The sequence below is a fragment of the Microcebus murinus genome, chromosome 14 (genome assembly GCF_040939455.1).
Source record: "Microcebus murinus isolate Inina chromosome 14, M.murinus_Inina_mat1.0, whole genome shotgun sequence".
NCBI classification, from domain to species: domain Eukaryota; kingdom Metazoa; phylum Chordata; class Mammalia; order Primates; family Cheirogaleidae; genus Microcebus; species Microcebus murinus.
The window spans coordinates 8,805,537-8,820,953 of NC_134117.1; the positions used below are offsets into that span (position 1 = coordinate 8,805,537).

At 34.8% G+C, this 15,417-nt stretch overlaps 1 protein-coding gene across 10 annotated transcripts in view; it reads left to right on the plus strand.

Moving 5' to 3' along the window:
• ATE1 (arginyltransferase 1) overlaps positions 1 to 15,417 on the plus strand; it is a 123,302-nt gene that overhangs the window by 50,404 nt on the left and 57,481 nt on the right. For all 10 annotated transcript variants that reach the window (XM_076009738.1, XM_020280739.2, XM_020280738.2 and 7 more), the window contains 2 exons: positions 11,181 to 11,362; positions 15,250 to 15,349. In XM_076009738.1, coding sequence (XP_075865853.1) covers positions 11,181 to 11,362; positions 15,250 to 15,349 — 282 coding nt within the window. The remainder of the gene's footprint in view (positions 1 to 11,180; positions 11,363 to 15,249; positions 15,350 to 15,417) is intronic.

A 15,417-nucleotide genomic window follows, 5' to 3' on the forward strand; every position in this document is an offset into this window, starting at 1 on the left:
GGTGCAAAGAGCATTTGAGATTATATAGATATAGATATGCATATAATTTAATAAAATAAAAGATTGAGTTGAGATTACTAGTTTAGATAAAAATAACTGATTATTGTCTTACAGGGTGGTGAACTGTAACCTTTGCAGTTATTTGTTCCCCTGGACAGAATCTACAAGCTAACCTCTGCCCCTACCAAGTTGTAAAGTGACCCAGACATAGAAAATCAAGCCCAGAACCATACTGAAAGAACACCCAGTGCTATAGTCTAAATGTTGGTGTATGTGAGAACCTAATACTTACTGCGGTATTATTAAGAGGTGGGATATGTGAGGAACGGGCCTTCATCAGGCACTGAATCTGTTGACACCTTGATCTTGGACTTTAGAAACATGAGCAGTAAATTTCTATTGTTTATAAATGATCCTAGTCTAAGGTATTTTGTTACAGCAACCCAAACAGATAAGACACCCAGTAATCTTTTTTCAGATTATTTTTATACCGCATATTCTGTTTAACAATTACAGGTTGAGTATCCCTTATCTAAAATGCTTGGGGCTAGAAGTATTTCAGATATTTTTTCAGATTTTGGAATATTTGCAGTGTACTTACTGAGATCTCAAATCTAAAATTTGAAATCTGAAATGTTCCAGTGAGTATTTCTTTTGAATGTCATGTTGGTGCTCAGAAGTTTCAGATTTTGGAGCATTTCAGATTTAAGGTTTTTTGGATTTGGGATGCTCAACCTGTACTAGTATTCTTCAGCCTTGTTTTTTCAAAACTTTTTTGAGCCGGGCGTGGTGGCTCACGCCTGTAATCCTAGCACTCTGGAAGCTGAGGCGGGCAGATTACTCGAGGGTCAGGAGTTCGAAACCAGCCTGAGCAAGAGCAAGACCCCGTCTCTACTATAAATAGAAAGGAATTAATTGGCCAACTAATATATAGAAAAAAATTAGCCAGGCATGGTTGGCACATGCCTGTAGTCCCAGCTACTCGGGAGGCTGAGGCAGTAGGATTGCTTGAGCCCAGGAGTTTGAGGTTGCTGTGAGCTAGGCTGACGCCATGGCACTCACTCTAGCCTGGGCAACAAAGTGAGACTCTGTCTCAAAACAAAAACAAACCCCTCTTTTTATTATAACATTAATGCATGTTTATTAAATATGGAAAATGGAGAAAAAGAAAGAAATCACTCATAATCTCTTTACTAATATTAAATTTATTTTTCCCTATCTTTAGTGTCTGATTATCTTATAGAAAATTCAGAACTGGTTGATTTTTAAATCACTTATATAAAACTGTGTGGTATCTTAACAATGAGTATTACTATTTCCATTTTCCAAATTTTGTTATTTCTTCATGTCTTAATTATACTCTATTTCAAATTTAGTTTATGATGTTTTTAAGAAATCATGTCAATTTTGATGTCACAGTAGCTTAGTACATCTTTGTGTTTCTGTTTTTAAAATGAATCCAAACTTTGGTCAAGCGTTTCATGAAACTATTTACAAAAGGCAGAGCAATTGCGGGAATAAGTTATTTTAAAACAATGCAGACTTTTTATCAGGTGCCTAAAATGATTACCTTTGGGGACCTCCATAAACTGTTGTTTACTAAAAGTTCAGGACATTAATTGTCCAATTGTAGATTTTTGTGTTGTACAGGTACACTTTGGGAGAGGCATTTTTGGCTGCCTTGTAAGGGAAGAGAACTCAGATTCTGCTTTCTTGAAGCCCCTGAAGACTTTCATTCCTCCTGTGTTTGTACTCCACATTGAATCCCCTCAAGCGCTGGTGTATGGCATGTGACTTCTCCTTCAGCTGTTCCTTTGAGCCATAACAGTGTTTGAGTGTATCTGAGGTACATGGGGGCAGGTGAGGGAAGAGACAGGTGTACCTTATCAGAGTAAATATGCACCCATTTTGGGAGCAGGTTGGCTGAAAGCCAGAATCAGCCTATTACTATTGATGTCATTTCTACATAGTGCCTTTGATTTGTACTGCATAGCTCATTAATCACAGAGGCCAGGCCATGCCTTCCTTCCCCAACATGTAAGATGGTTTTTCTTTTGTATAGCTAGAGGTGAGCTTTATTATTTTTTTCTTATCAGTTAAATCCCTGATTTGAGGAACTTCTGAAAAATAGCTTTGCTAATTCTTTCACATATCCAATACTCTGTGCAAATTGCAGGCTGGTAAATATAAACTGTTAAATATTGCTGATCATATCACTGAGTTATTTATGAGGAAATTAAAGATAGCTGCTGTTAGTTTAACTCTGCTATTAAATGAACTACTGATGTAATTTTGTAGACAGTCATTTAATGTTGGGTGTTTTTTGTTTGGTTGGGTTTTTTCATTTTTCATTGTTGTCATTATAGAAAACTTTAAAGATTTTTTTAAGAGTTAAATCTATATTGGCTTTTCCAATAAGACATTTATATTTTCTATCACAATTGTTGAAACTCGTATGTATATTGCACATAATATCTAACATTTATAATCATAGATATTAATGTTCCAAGTTGTGATAAAAGTTCCCCCCAGGATATTACTGAATAGTTCTTGAAGAATGCTATTAATAATTTAAATTAGTATTTCTGACTAGATTTTCCAAATGAGACATAATAATAAACATATATCAATGGATATAGCTAACAATGAAACTTTGTTTTGAAAGATTTATATTTTAAAGAACAGATATTTTTGAACATACATAGAATAATATAGTGAACTCCTATGAGCTATCTCCTAGCAACAATTATCAACATTTTGCTCATCTTATTTCAGGAAAGATTAATTTTTTAATTAATAGACTATTTATTTAGGACAGTTTTATGTTCTTCTATTATTGTATCTTAATATGGTACATTTGTTACAAATGATGAACCCATATTGATATATTATTATGAATTAAAGTCCATAGTTTACCTTAGGGTCCACTCTTTGTATGATGACACGTGTCCACCATTACTGAATCATACAGAATAGTTTCCCTGCCCTAAAAATTTCTTGTGCTCCACCTGTTTGTCTCTCTCTCCCTCCTGTTGAGCCCCTGGCAACCACTGATCTTTTCACTGCCTCCATGTTTTGCCTCTTCTAGAATGTAATACAATTGGAATTATATAGTATGTATCCTTTCCATCTTAACTTCTTTCACTTAGCAATATGCTTTTAATAAATGTTCCTCCATGTCTTTTTTGTGACTTGATAGCTCATTTCTTACCTCTGAATAATATTCCATTGTATGGATGTACCAGTTTGTTTATCCATTCACCTACTAAAGGATATCTTGGTTGCTGCCAAGTTTTGTCAGTTATGAATAAAGTTGCTGTAAACATTTGTGTGTAGGCCGGGCGCTGTGGCTCACGCCTGTAATCCTAGCTCTTGGGAGGCCGAGGCGAGTGGATTGCTCAAGGTCAGGAGTTCAAAACCAGCCTGAGCAAGAGTGAGACCCCGTCTCTACTATAAATAGAAAGAAATTAATTGGCCAACTGATATATATATAAAAAAAAAAAAATTAGCCGGGCATGGTGGCGCATGCCTGTAGTCCCAGCTACCCGGGAGGCTGAGGCAAAAGGATCACTCGAGCCCGGGAGTTTGAGGTTGCTGTGAGCTAGGCTGACGCCACGGCACTCACTCTAGCCTGGGCAACAAAGTGAGACTCTGTCTCAAAAAAAAAAAAAAAAAAAAAACATTTGTGTGTAGGTTTTTGTGTGGCCATAAGTTTTCAACTCATTTGGGAAATACTAAAAAGATTGTTTTGAAATACTTAAATATTTTCATATTACAATGGGGAGTATAGCTTGACACATCTATGTTAGCTGATAGTTAATTTTATAAATTTGCAATAGAAATAATTTCTAGTCTAATTGGATACCTGTAATCAACAGGTATCCAAATAATAGCACTTTAAAGCATGTGACATGATAAAGTTCAGTGAGTAGGTTTCAAGGATATTATTGAATGATTGGGAAATTATCCCAAGAGTTCTGCTAATTTCACAGATTTAACTATTGTTCTTTCTATTTTAATCTTCTTTACTCTGTCCCTCTAACTTTTCCATTCCACATTTTTAGGTGTTAAATAATTTGAATAAAGACATTGATGTTGGGAGTTTCAAATCTATGTAAAGCCCAAATCTATGTAAAGACCCCAGCTGCCACATGAATTGTGCCTATGGTAGGACAAATTGGTTATGATTGGACTCACAGGAGAATAAACCTGTGAAGTAAATGAACCAGGTTACCAAATGGTAGAAGGTCAAAGGATAAGAGATAGGATGAAAATCAGAAACTGTCAGGTGGAAGGATAGAACTGATTCAGCAGGGCTCTGTGTGTGTGTGTGTGTGTGTGTGTGTGTGTGTGTTTATAGACAAACATGTTTGTTATATCAGTTTAGTTTATGGAATTGGGAAGTAGGCACTGAATTTTTTCTGAATTTCTTAAAGGTGAATGATTTGGGCTCTGGCTGCTCCAGCTGCAAAGAGGGTAGAGGTATCTTAGGTTTACCTCTAGCCCATTCTCCACAGCTGCCATGTACCTGTTGAAAAAGTTTGTATTGATTGAGTTACTAACCAAATTGAGAACAATAGATCATTATTAACCAGTAGTGCTGAGATGACCAGATATACTTTTAGGAAAATAGCTGTTTATCTGCTTTACTTGGATCATCTTCCATTTCTGAAATCTGGTTTTTGGTTGGTGAGAGCCCTACAAGGAATAAAAGGAAATAATAATTCATATATTTTAATGATCAGAAAACATATTGAAAAGAAAAAGAGTGCAGCAGAGCAATTTTTAAGAAAATTTAAGAAATGCATTGAAATACTGTTTTTGATGTTGTTGTATTTACTAACTGGGATATACTAGGGGTTTTTGAAAAGTGAGTTTACTTAAATGTATTTGATTAGCAGATTTTCTTATAATAGCATAAAAATAGCTTTGATCTAGGAGCTAGGAGGCCAGTTTGTGATTCAGTTTGTAACTCCCTAGTTTTATGATCATTGTACTGCTTAGTTGATTCTTGGATTTCAGGTTTCCTTATCTGTGAAGTGCTGGGCGTCAGAGTAGATAGGTATATAGCTTATTCTGTGCTAAGTAATTATGAGGCAGCCCAAATCTATGTAAAGTGCTTTGCAGATGGGGAAGACCCCAGCTTCCACATGAATTTGCCTATGGTAAGACAAATTGGTTATGACTGGACTTACAGGAGAACAAACCTGTGAAGTAAATGAACCAGGTTACCAAATGGTAGAAGGTCAAAAGATAAGCGATAGGATGAAAATGAGAAACTGAGAAGGCAGTTGCAGCCTTCAGAAAAATATTTCAGGCTGGTACAAGTTAGACTGATTTATATTTATGGATAATAAGAATGTATTGGTTATTTGTTTATTGAGAGTATGTTTAGTGAATTCATACTTATTCTCTTGATAAATACATTTTTTAGTGAATGAATGAACACGTTAGATTTAATGAGTCCTACCTAGAATGATGCCCTAAACTGAAATCATGGAATGATTTAGATTCATTTCAAAGTCATCTAATTAGCTTTGACTTGAAGGTTTGCTGACATTTGACAGGCTCCCTACCTTGCATATCAAGAACTGACAACTTTTCTCTGTCTCCATGTCATTCCAGTGGCTGCTTTTCTTCACGAGTATTTTTAAAGACAGGGAGCTTCATTCCTATGCTCCTTGGGGCTTACATTTAAAAAATGTTTTTCATAAAATTCAGTTATACATAGGAACTTGTTTATTTCCTGTTACACAGTTGGAGCATTCTAGTTTCTGAGACAGATAATTAGGCTTCAAGTCCATTAGCTCTGCAGAGTATTGGTGTTGACTCAGGTGTTGTAGTTACAACAGTTTATTATTTCCTGTTTCTTTTTGGTTAGTGCTTCTGTTTGTTCACCTGTTTTAGTCTTCATATTGTATCCATATCTAGGGAAATAGTAATGACTTTTGTTAAGGGATTACTAAAACTGGTTTTTGACATAATTTATTATTATAGCTGGTAGAAGCTCTTAAAAATTTAAAGATGTATATTTATTGCCCAAATAACATTTTAACAATAGCAATGGAAGTTTTAGAAATCACTGATACTGCTAGCACCTTAGTAAGTCCTCTCCTACTTGCGGTGGTGATTGTTAACCTTGATCACCTGTACAGTTACTCCTCCTCCCATACAATACTCTTTGGAAGGGAGTTGTGTGCAGTCTGCGCTTGAGTAATAGGGAGTTATGCTCCCTACCTCTAGGGCAGAATATCTACATAAACTATTTGGAATTATTCTGCATAGGAGATTTGTCTCTATCCTCCCCCTCCATTTATTAATTTGTTCAGTCATATATTAATATATCAGTATGGACTAATGGATATTTATTTTATACTTGGGGTTATAAATCCAATACTGTTTTATTTTGCTGCTCAAATTGTTCCAGCTTTGGACATTGGAAACTCTTTCAGTTGACTTCTGTGTCACTTTGATATACCCCCATCAATGTGGGTGTTTTTTTGTTTGTTTGTTTTTGAGTACTACTTTTACTTTCTGAGCACTTCAAGATGCTCCAAGCTTATCTTGTGTATTTCCTGCCCCAGTCCTGGAATCAGCCATTTCTCCTGGGAACCCTAGTTTCTTTCATTGCAGGATGGTATTAGACACCAAGATATGGGCACTAGGTATGCTCATTGTTACTGGGGTGTTGTTTCTTTCTTTCTTTTTTTTTTTGAGACAGAGTGTCACTTTGTTGTCCAGGCTAGAGTGAATGCTGTGGTATCAGCCTAGCTCACAGCAACCTCGAACTCCTGGGCTCAAGCAATCCTCCTGCCTCAGCCTCCCAAGTACCTGGGACTACAGGCATGCGCCACCATGTCTGGCTAATTATATATATATATATGTATATATATATATATACATATATATATATATTAGTTGGCCAATTAATTTCTTTCTATTTATAGTAGAGACAGGGTCTTGCTCTTGGTCAGGATGGTTTCCAACTCCTGACCTCGAGCAATCCGTCCGCCTCGGCCTCCCAGAGTGCTAGGATTACAGGCATGAGCCACCATGCCCAGCCTGGGGTGTTGTTTCTTTTAGACCCTCTCAGCTGACAAAACAAAGACATATGTGTGTGTATGCTAACCCATGTACATATGCACATATCTCTAATATGTACATATCTATAAATATTCCTATGTGTAATCATCTTTATCTGTATTACGCTAAACATGAGTTCTTACTAACATCTCCAACTCTAATCCATTACCACATGAATCATTCTAGCCTTCTTCCCTTACTGATCTATGAATTCCCACTCTAGCAGTGAGAAACCTGACTCCTGTTATTTGCCATTCATTTACTTACCAGAATTGTTCGATTCTGGTATACATGTATAGCAGTATCAGAATTGTTAACCTCATGGGAAACAACTTCATCAAGTAGAATACAGTGCTTATGTGCATTTTGCCTTCATTCTTACAGATCCCTTTTCATTTCCTAAGTCACTAGGTCAGTACCTTTTCCCTTCCCCTCAACTCTTTCAATAAGATTGTTTCGTGCATTGTAATATAGTTAAATTCTCTTGTCACAGCCTGTGCTTCTTCCTGGGATCTTCCAAACTCCTAAATGATTTTTTAAAAATTTTGTATACATTAAGATTCATTCTTTGTGTTGTAATGTTCTGTGGGTTTTGATAAATGTGTAATGTGATTTACCTACTGCTATAATATCATGCAGAATAGTTTCACCACCTAAATGTCCTTTGTGCTTCATCTGTTCATCTTTCCCCTGATCCCCACCAAACTCCTGGTAGCACTAATCTTTTTACTGTCTCTATAGTTTTGCCTTTTACAGAATGTACAGGCATACCTCAGATATTGCAGGTTCAGTTCCAGACCATCACAATAAAGTAAATATCACAATAAAATGAGTCACATGAATTTTTTGGTTTCCCGGTGATATTGTTTATACTATACTGTAGTCTATTCAGTGTGCAATAGCATTGTCTAAAAAAATACTTTAATTAAAAAATACTTTATTGCTAGCAATGCTAATGAAGTGAGCACATACCATTGGTAAAATGGCGCCAGTATACTTGTCAGATGCAGCCAGATACTGCTGCAAACCTATGTTTGTAAAAAAAATATGTCATCTGCAAAGTGCAATAAAATGAGACATACCTGTAATTGGAATTGTGCAGGATGGAGCCTTTTTAGACTGGCATCTTTCACTCAGTAATATATATTTAAAGTTTCTCTGTTTTGTTTGCATGGGTGGCTTGATAGTATATTCCTGTTTATTGCTGAATATGTTCCCTTATATGGACCTACTACAGTTTATTTATCTTTTCACCTATTGAAAAATATGTTGGTTGCTTCCAGTTTGAGGCAGTTATGAATAAAAGTGTTGTAAACTTCACTTGCGAAATTTTGAGTTTTTGTATGATGTAAATTCTCACATCAATTGGATAAATAACTAGTTGTGTGATTGCTGTTTTGTATGGTAAGAAAGTTAGTTTTGTAAGAAACTCCCAAAGTGTCTATACCAGTACATTTTACATTCCCACCATCAATGAATGAGAGTTCTTGCTCTGCGTGCTCACCAACATCTGATATTCAGTTTTGAGATTTCAGTCATTTTAATAGTTGTGTAATACTATCTCATTGTTTTAATTTGCAATTCCCTAATGAAAAGTAATGTTGAGCATCTTTTCATAATTTTATTTGCCATGCATACATCATCTTTGGTGAGGTTTTTGTTCATATCTTCTGCCCATTTTTAAATTGGGTGGGTTGTTTATTGTTGGATTTTAAGTCTTTGTGTATTTTGTATACCAGTCCTTTATCAGAGATGTCTTTTGTAAGATGTTCTCTCAGTCTGTGGCTTGAGTTTTTACTTTCTTTACAATGTTTTTCATAGAGCAGAGGTTTTTAATTTTAATAAAGTACAGCTCACCAAATTTTTTCTTTCATGGATTGTATCTTTGGTGTATATCTAAAAACTCATTGCCAAACCTAGGGTCACCTAGATTTTCTTCTATAATATCGTCTAGAAGTTTTATAGTTTTGCATTTTACATTTAGGTCTGTGATCTATTTTGAGTTAATTTTTGTGAAAGGTATATGGTCTGTGTCTAGATTCAATTTTTGCATATAGATGTCTAATTATTGCACAACCATTTGTCATCAAGACTATTCTTTCTCTATTGAATTGCCTTTGCACCTTTGTCAAAGATCATTTGACTATTTTTGTGTAGGTCCATTCTGTTCCATTTATCTATCTATCCTTCCACCAATATCACATTATCTTGATTGTTATGCTTTATAGGAAGTCTTGACATTGGAAAGTGTCAGTCCTCCAACTTTGTTCTTCAGTATCGGATAGGCTATTCTGAGTCTTTTGTCTCTCTATATAAATTTTGGAATCAGTGCGGTGATAGCCACAAAATAGCTTGTTGTGATTTCAATTGGGATTGCATTAAATCTATAGATAAACTTTGGAAGAACTGATGTCATAACAATATCAATTCTTCCAATCCATGAACATACAATATTTTTCTATTTATTTAGATCTTCTTTGATTCCATCAGAGTTTTGTAGTTTTTTGCATATAGTTTCTGTATATATTTTGTTAGATTTTTATCTAGGTATTTAAATGTTAACCTTGTATTTTGGGATCTTGCTATAATTGCTTATTAGTTCCAGTTTTGTTAATTGTTTTTACATAGACAATCATGTCATCTATGAACAAACATGTTTTTTCCCCTCCCCACTCTGTATACCTTTTATTTCTTTTTCTTGTCTTATTGCACTAGCTAGGACTTCCAGTATGATGTTAAATTGAGCAATGAGAGAGGATATTCTTGCTTGTTCTTGATCTTAGGGGTAAAGCATCCAGCTTCTTACAATTAAGTAATTATGTTAGCTGTAGGTTTTTGTTATATGTTCTTTATCCAGTTGTGAAAATTTTCCTCTACTTCTGGTTTGTTAACAGTTTTTAGACATGTAACTGTTAGATTTTGCTAAATATATTTCTTGCATCAATTGATATGATCACATGATTTTTTTGTCTTTAGCCTGTTGATGTGGTAGATTACATTAGTTGCTCACTAATTACTTTTCTTTTTTTTCTTTTTATAATTGCTTTTCTAATGTTAAACCAGCCTTACATACCTGGAATAAATTTCTTTTGGTCATGGTATATAGTTTTTTTTATACATTATTGGATTCAATTTGCTAATATTTGTTGAGGATTTTTGTGTCTGTATTCATGAGAGATAATGGTTTAGAGATTTTTTTTTTCTGGTTTTGGTATTAGCAAACCTGTTCTTCTTATTTTTCTTCATTCTCTTCTGGCCTTTATTCATATACATTCTCTGATTTTAGCTGTATAAAATGATGTACGAGTTGTATCACTAACTTGTTCATCTCTAACATCCATTCAATCTCTAGTAAAGCCTTTTTATGCTGCTTTATTTATAATTTACTTTTTATGGTTTTTATTTAAAAGCAGTTATATTTAAAATCATGTGGAATTTTAAAATGAAAAATGCCATTTAACTATCTGTATATACAAGAAGTAGTTATACTCTGAAATCTCTAGATTTCTTCTGTGTGATTATAGTTACATTAAGATAGTAATGAGGAAATAACTTTATTTTTCTTTAGTTACTAAGGAGAGGTATCAGAGCTATTTGTACTTAACACAGGAATTGTTCCCTAGAAAAAATAATGGAATCATATGCCTTATCAGTACTGGGGCAGTCATAGAACAGGCCTGGCTGGCAGTCTGGGGACATTTCTCCTTTTCACACCCAACCTTTTCTTTTTATCTTCTTTGTCTTTTCCTCACACGTCATTTCTTTCCTAACCTTTGTATAAAACAGAGGAATATAGTTTAATAGTGATTTATTTATCTTATAAAATGTTGTATTTCCTACTGTCAGATGTTAAAACAAGTAAGTTGAAGAAAACTTAAGTTGATTTCTCCTTTTCATTCTTATATCTGGTCAGTGTTTCTACAAGGAAAAGGTTACAACTTAACCTAGGATGTGACGAGGGAAGATAATGACAACAAACAGGAAATCTTAGGGCACCTTAACCTGAGTGAAGTAAAAGCATAATACACTAATAAGATTTTTTAGTATAATGAAGAAAATGTCAAATAGTTCATGTTTGTGTGTCTACTTTTTCATAGGCAGAAAATCGCCATAACGGACCAGATTGTGGTTATGGTTCCTTTCACCAGCAGTACTGGCTTGATGGAAAGATCATTGCTGTGGGGGTGATTGACATCCTTCCATACTGTGTGTCATCTGTCTATCTGTACTATGATCCTGATTATTCATTTCTGTCTTTGGGTGTCTACTCTGCACTACGGTAAGATTGCTTTTTTTGTGGTGGTTGTAATAGGCTACATAGAACTTCAAATAGTTACTCCTTTGATTATATTTCATTATGTAATAGAAGAAATCCTATATGATGGTATATTATAATTTGTTGCTCTAGTACTATATTATATAGCATATATTATAAGTAATATATAACTACGTATGCTGTATTCTATAATATATATAGTACATGCTACTATATAACATATACTATTATATATAATTATATAGAGGTATATAATACTATATAATATATAAATAAGTATTATACATAACTAGTATATATAATATGTAGTAGTTATATATTGGTATTTAGAAGGCATCACCTTTAGAACTGCTGACAGTGTCTAATGGTAATTCTCTAGCACTTTAAGGTATCCATCTAGTCTAGTGTATAAAAAGGCATTGTATTTGTGGGATGCTTTTTATTGTTTAATTTATACATTTATTTAAGCTCCTCTGTCAGAATTACTTATGTTCCTTAAATGTTATATTATTTATTTTGTCATGCTTTTTTCATTTCCCACTGTTTATGTCTCATGGTCACATTTTCATGTCATGGTAAAATATACTGCCATATTATTTTATTTTTTGTGCATGTGCTTTTTTTCTGAATTAGAAAAGTAGAAGAGTTGATATTTTTCTTTAAATCAGTAATTTGCTTTTTAAAAAAATCTGGTCCATAATTGATGTTTTTTGTGTATTTCAATAGCCCACAATATAAAGAAATTCTTCATTTTGGTATTTTCAACCTGACTTTTCTCTTAATACCAGTTTATAACAGATTCACAGTTATATATTATTTATAAGTGATCTCTGTAAGAATCTTACTTTTCTTATATATTTAATTGCATTTTTGTATAAAGTAATTCAAAAATATTCATGGCTCTTGGTGATCTCACTGAAGTTGGAACTGATAAAGCATTCACATTTTATGACTTCAGAATTTCATATTTACTCATATAAATATGGAAGTTTATATTTATTTTAGAAAATATGTATTTTCTTTATCCCAGAATCAATCAATATTTTCAAATTATTGCTGTTTTCTTTCTTGTTTTACTTTTATATCTATCACTTTATGGTATGTGTTTATAGATTTTTGTAGACTTCTCAGATGAATATGAAGAGTGAGATATATTCCTATATAATAAGCCCCAGCCTGTATATGAAATATTTCATGGCTCAATAAACTGAGAGGTGGTTTAGATATTGCGATAGTAAATAATTAATTCCCAGCAAAATTGGAAAGAGTTCTATTGATCACTTGGTGCATCTCTTGCACATTCTAGGGCCGGAGGTCTGTGAGGAAGTGGGAGAGGAGCCTGTAAGGTTTTTGCCAGTTGGGAGTGGGGCGGTTGCCACTGTACTGCGGTCTTGCCACTTCCTTTCGGTGTCTTGAGAGTATGAGCTGCTGAGCTCGTAGATGAGGAAAGGCAGCTGGGAGATTGACATCATAAAGTGAATTGCCAATTTTATTATTGATTTCACTTTATTTTGATGAAAGCTGTTTAGGTAATTTTCCCTCAGTTTCTTAAGCAGTCCTACAGTCAGTGCAGTTTTGTATTTTTAGATGTTTATATAATCTAGTCTGCAGATTTAAAAAATGTTTGAATTGGGGATCATGAGCATGGCATTTATTTACATATTTTTAGGAAGATAAATTTTAGGAATATAGTTCTGTTCATAGAAGTGAATAAAGCAGACAGGGATTCCAGGTTGTTAAAGCAGACAGCAAATCAGAAAACAGACAGTTTAATTCTAGATGCTCCATAGTGCTGTGACAAAAATAAGATCAGCAGTGGTGGTAGGTATAAGGCTCGTTTTGCATGGAGTGGCCAGGAAAGACCTCTGTGAACAGATGACATTTGAGAAGCAAAGGAGGAAGAAAAGGAACTAGTCATGATCAAATCTGTGGGCAGAAGTCCAGGTAAAGAGTAACAAGTCTAAGTGGCTTGAGGTGGTTGGAAAAAACAGAAAGGCCTTATAAGCTAGAATATAGGGAGGACAGAGAGTGTTCCACCAGGAGGCTGGAGGAGGGGAGGAGGGGGCAGATGGAGCAGGGCTTGTGGGTCATGGTAGGGAGGTTGGACTTTGTCTGCGTGTGATACCAGCCCAGTGCTAGTGGGGGGGGCTGGGGAGGTTACCTGGTCTGATTAATATTGTAAAAGACTACTCCGCATGTTACATGGGAATTATGGAGGGGCGAGAGTGGAAATAGAAAAGCCAGTTGGGAGGCTACTGCAGTTATCCAGGAGAGCTATAATGGTGACTTGGGCCAGAATATCTGAGGAGGAGGTAGTGAGAAATGGTTGGATTTAGGACATATTTTGTATATAGAGCGCAAAGGACCTGCTGATGGGTTAGACATGGGGTGAGAAAAGAACAATTAAGAGTGATCCATAGGTTTGGGGTCTGAATTGCTGTGGGGAGCAGTGATGAAATGAACTGAGATGGATAGAACCAAGTGAAGGAGAGCCATTGAGAGCCTCTGTTGCTGGGCTGGCCTTGTTGGAGTTGGGTGGTCTTACATTGGCTTGTACTGTGCATACTTTTCCCTATTTGAACCTTGAGAGTGGATTAGTTCCAGGAATAGTAGGATTTATTCTGTTATAGGCTAATGGTGTTTAGTCTGCTTGGACTTAGAAATACTTATAATTTAATGATGAATTTTCAAGGTAGCAGTTCTTCAAGGATTTAAATTTGAACTAGAAAAATACATAGACTATTCTACTAAAAAATACATTTCTCCTGAATTTCAAGCATCCCTTGCTAGTAGAAAAGAAAGCCTTCAAGAAACAAATATAAAAACAAAACAACTTTCCTCATACTTTAGAAACGTACTGGTTTTACTTAAAACTCTCAGACACAACCAGTCATTCATTCAGCTGGCAAGTGGGATGAAATTCTGTGTCAAGATTTATCTGCATACAAATTAAAACCATCTCACACGTAGGTGTTGCAGTGAAGATACTGACAACTTCTTTGGTCAAGTTATCAAAACGTGGTGAGGTAACATGGTATTTTCCCCTCTGTAGTCTTAGAGGAAATAAATATTAACTTTGCACCTAGATAGATACAGGAACAAGTTATGTATCTCATATATAGCTGAAAGTGTTTTGTGTGTATATGGTCATAACAATAGTTATTCTTCCTGAATTGTATTGGCTTGTGAGTTTTCTAAAATTTACTATACTGTTTTTAACCAGATTCTTTGAGCAGTGGAGAGCATAGTGAATAATAACAAGACACTGTAGATCTCTTTAATTTTATGTATTCGAAATATATTTACTTATTTGTTTGTTTGCGGCAGGGTCTTGCTCTGTTGCCAGGTCTACAGTGCAGTGGCGTGAGCATAGTTTACTATAACCTCAAACTCTTGGACTCAAGCAATCATCTTGTTTGAGCCTCTTGAGTAGCTGGAACTATAGGCACGTGTCACCATGCCCGGCTAATTTTTCTATTGCTCTTGCTCTATTGGTCTTGCTCTTTTTTGCTCAGAATGGTCTCGAGCTCCTCCTGGCCTCAAGCGATTCTTCCTCCTTGGCCTCCCAAAGTGCTAAGATTACAGATGTGAGCCATCATGCCCAGCCATGTATTTGAATTTTAGATCAGCCACTTTGCCCGATAAAGAGTAAAGTCTGAACTCAGATGCATTTCTCAAAATAATTGAGGGTTTGTGTTTTTTTTTTTTTTTTTTTTTTGCTGTCTCTTAGTAAAAATCATCTTATAGTATTTTAAAAATAACTTTTAATATTTGGATTTTTTGATAGCTTGATATCTTACTGTATTGAATATTTGTCATCAAATTGCAAAGTTTTTTAAAAATTGGAAACTCTGTTAACTCTACCTTCATCTTTCTTCTTATTTTGGCAGAGAAATTGCTTTTACTAGGCAACTTCACGAGAAAGCGTCTCAACTCAGCTATTATTACATGGGTTTCTACATTCATTCGTGTCCCAAGATGAAATATAAGGTACAATTGATTTTTACACATGTCTATTTTCATTATAGAATGTATCTCCAATAAAATTTTTGTCTCAG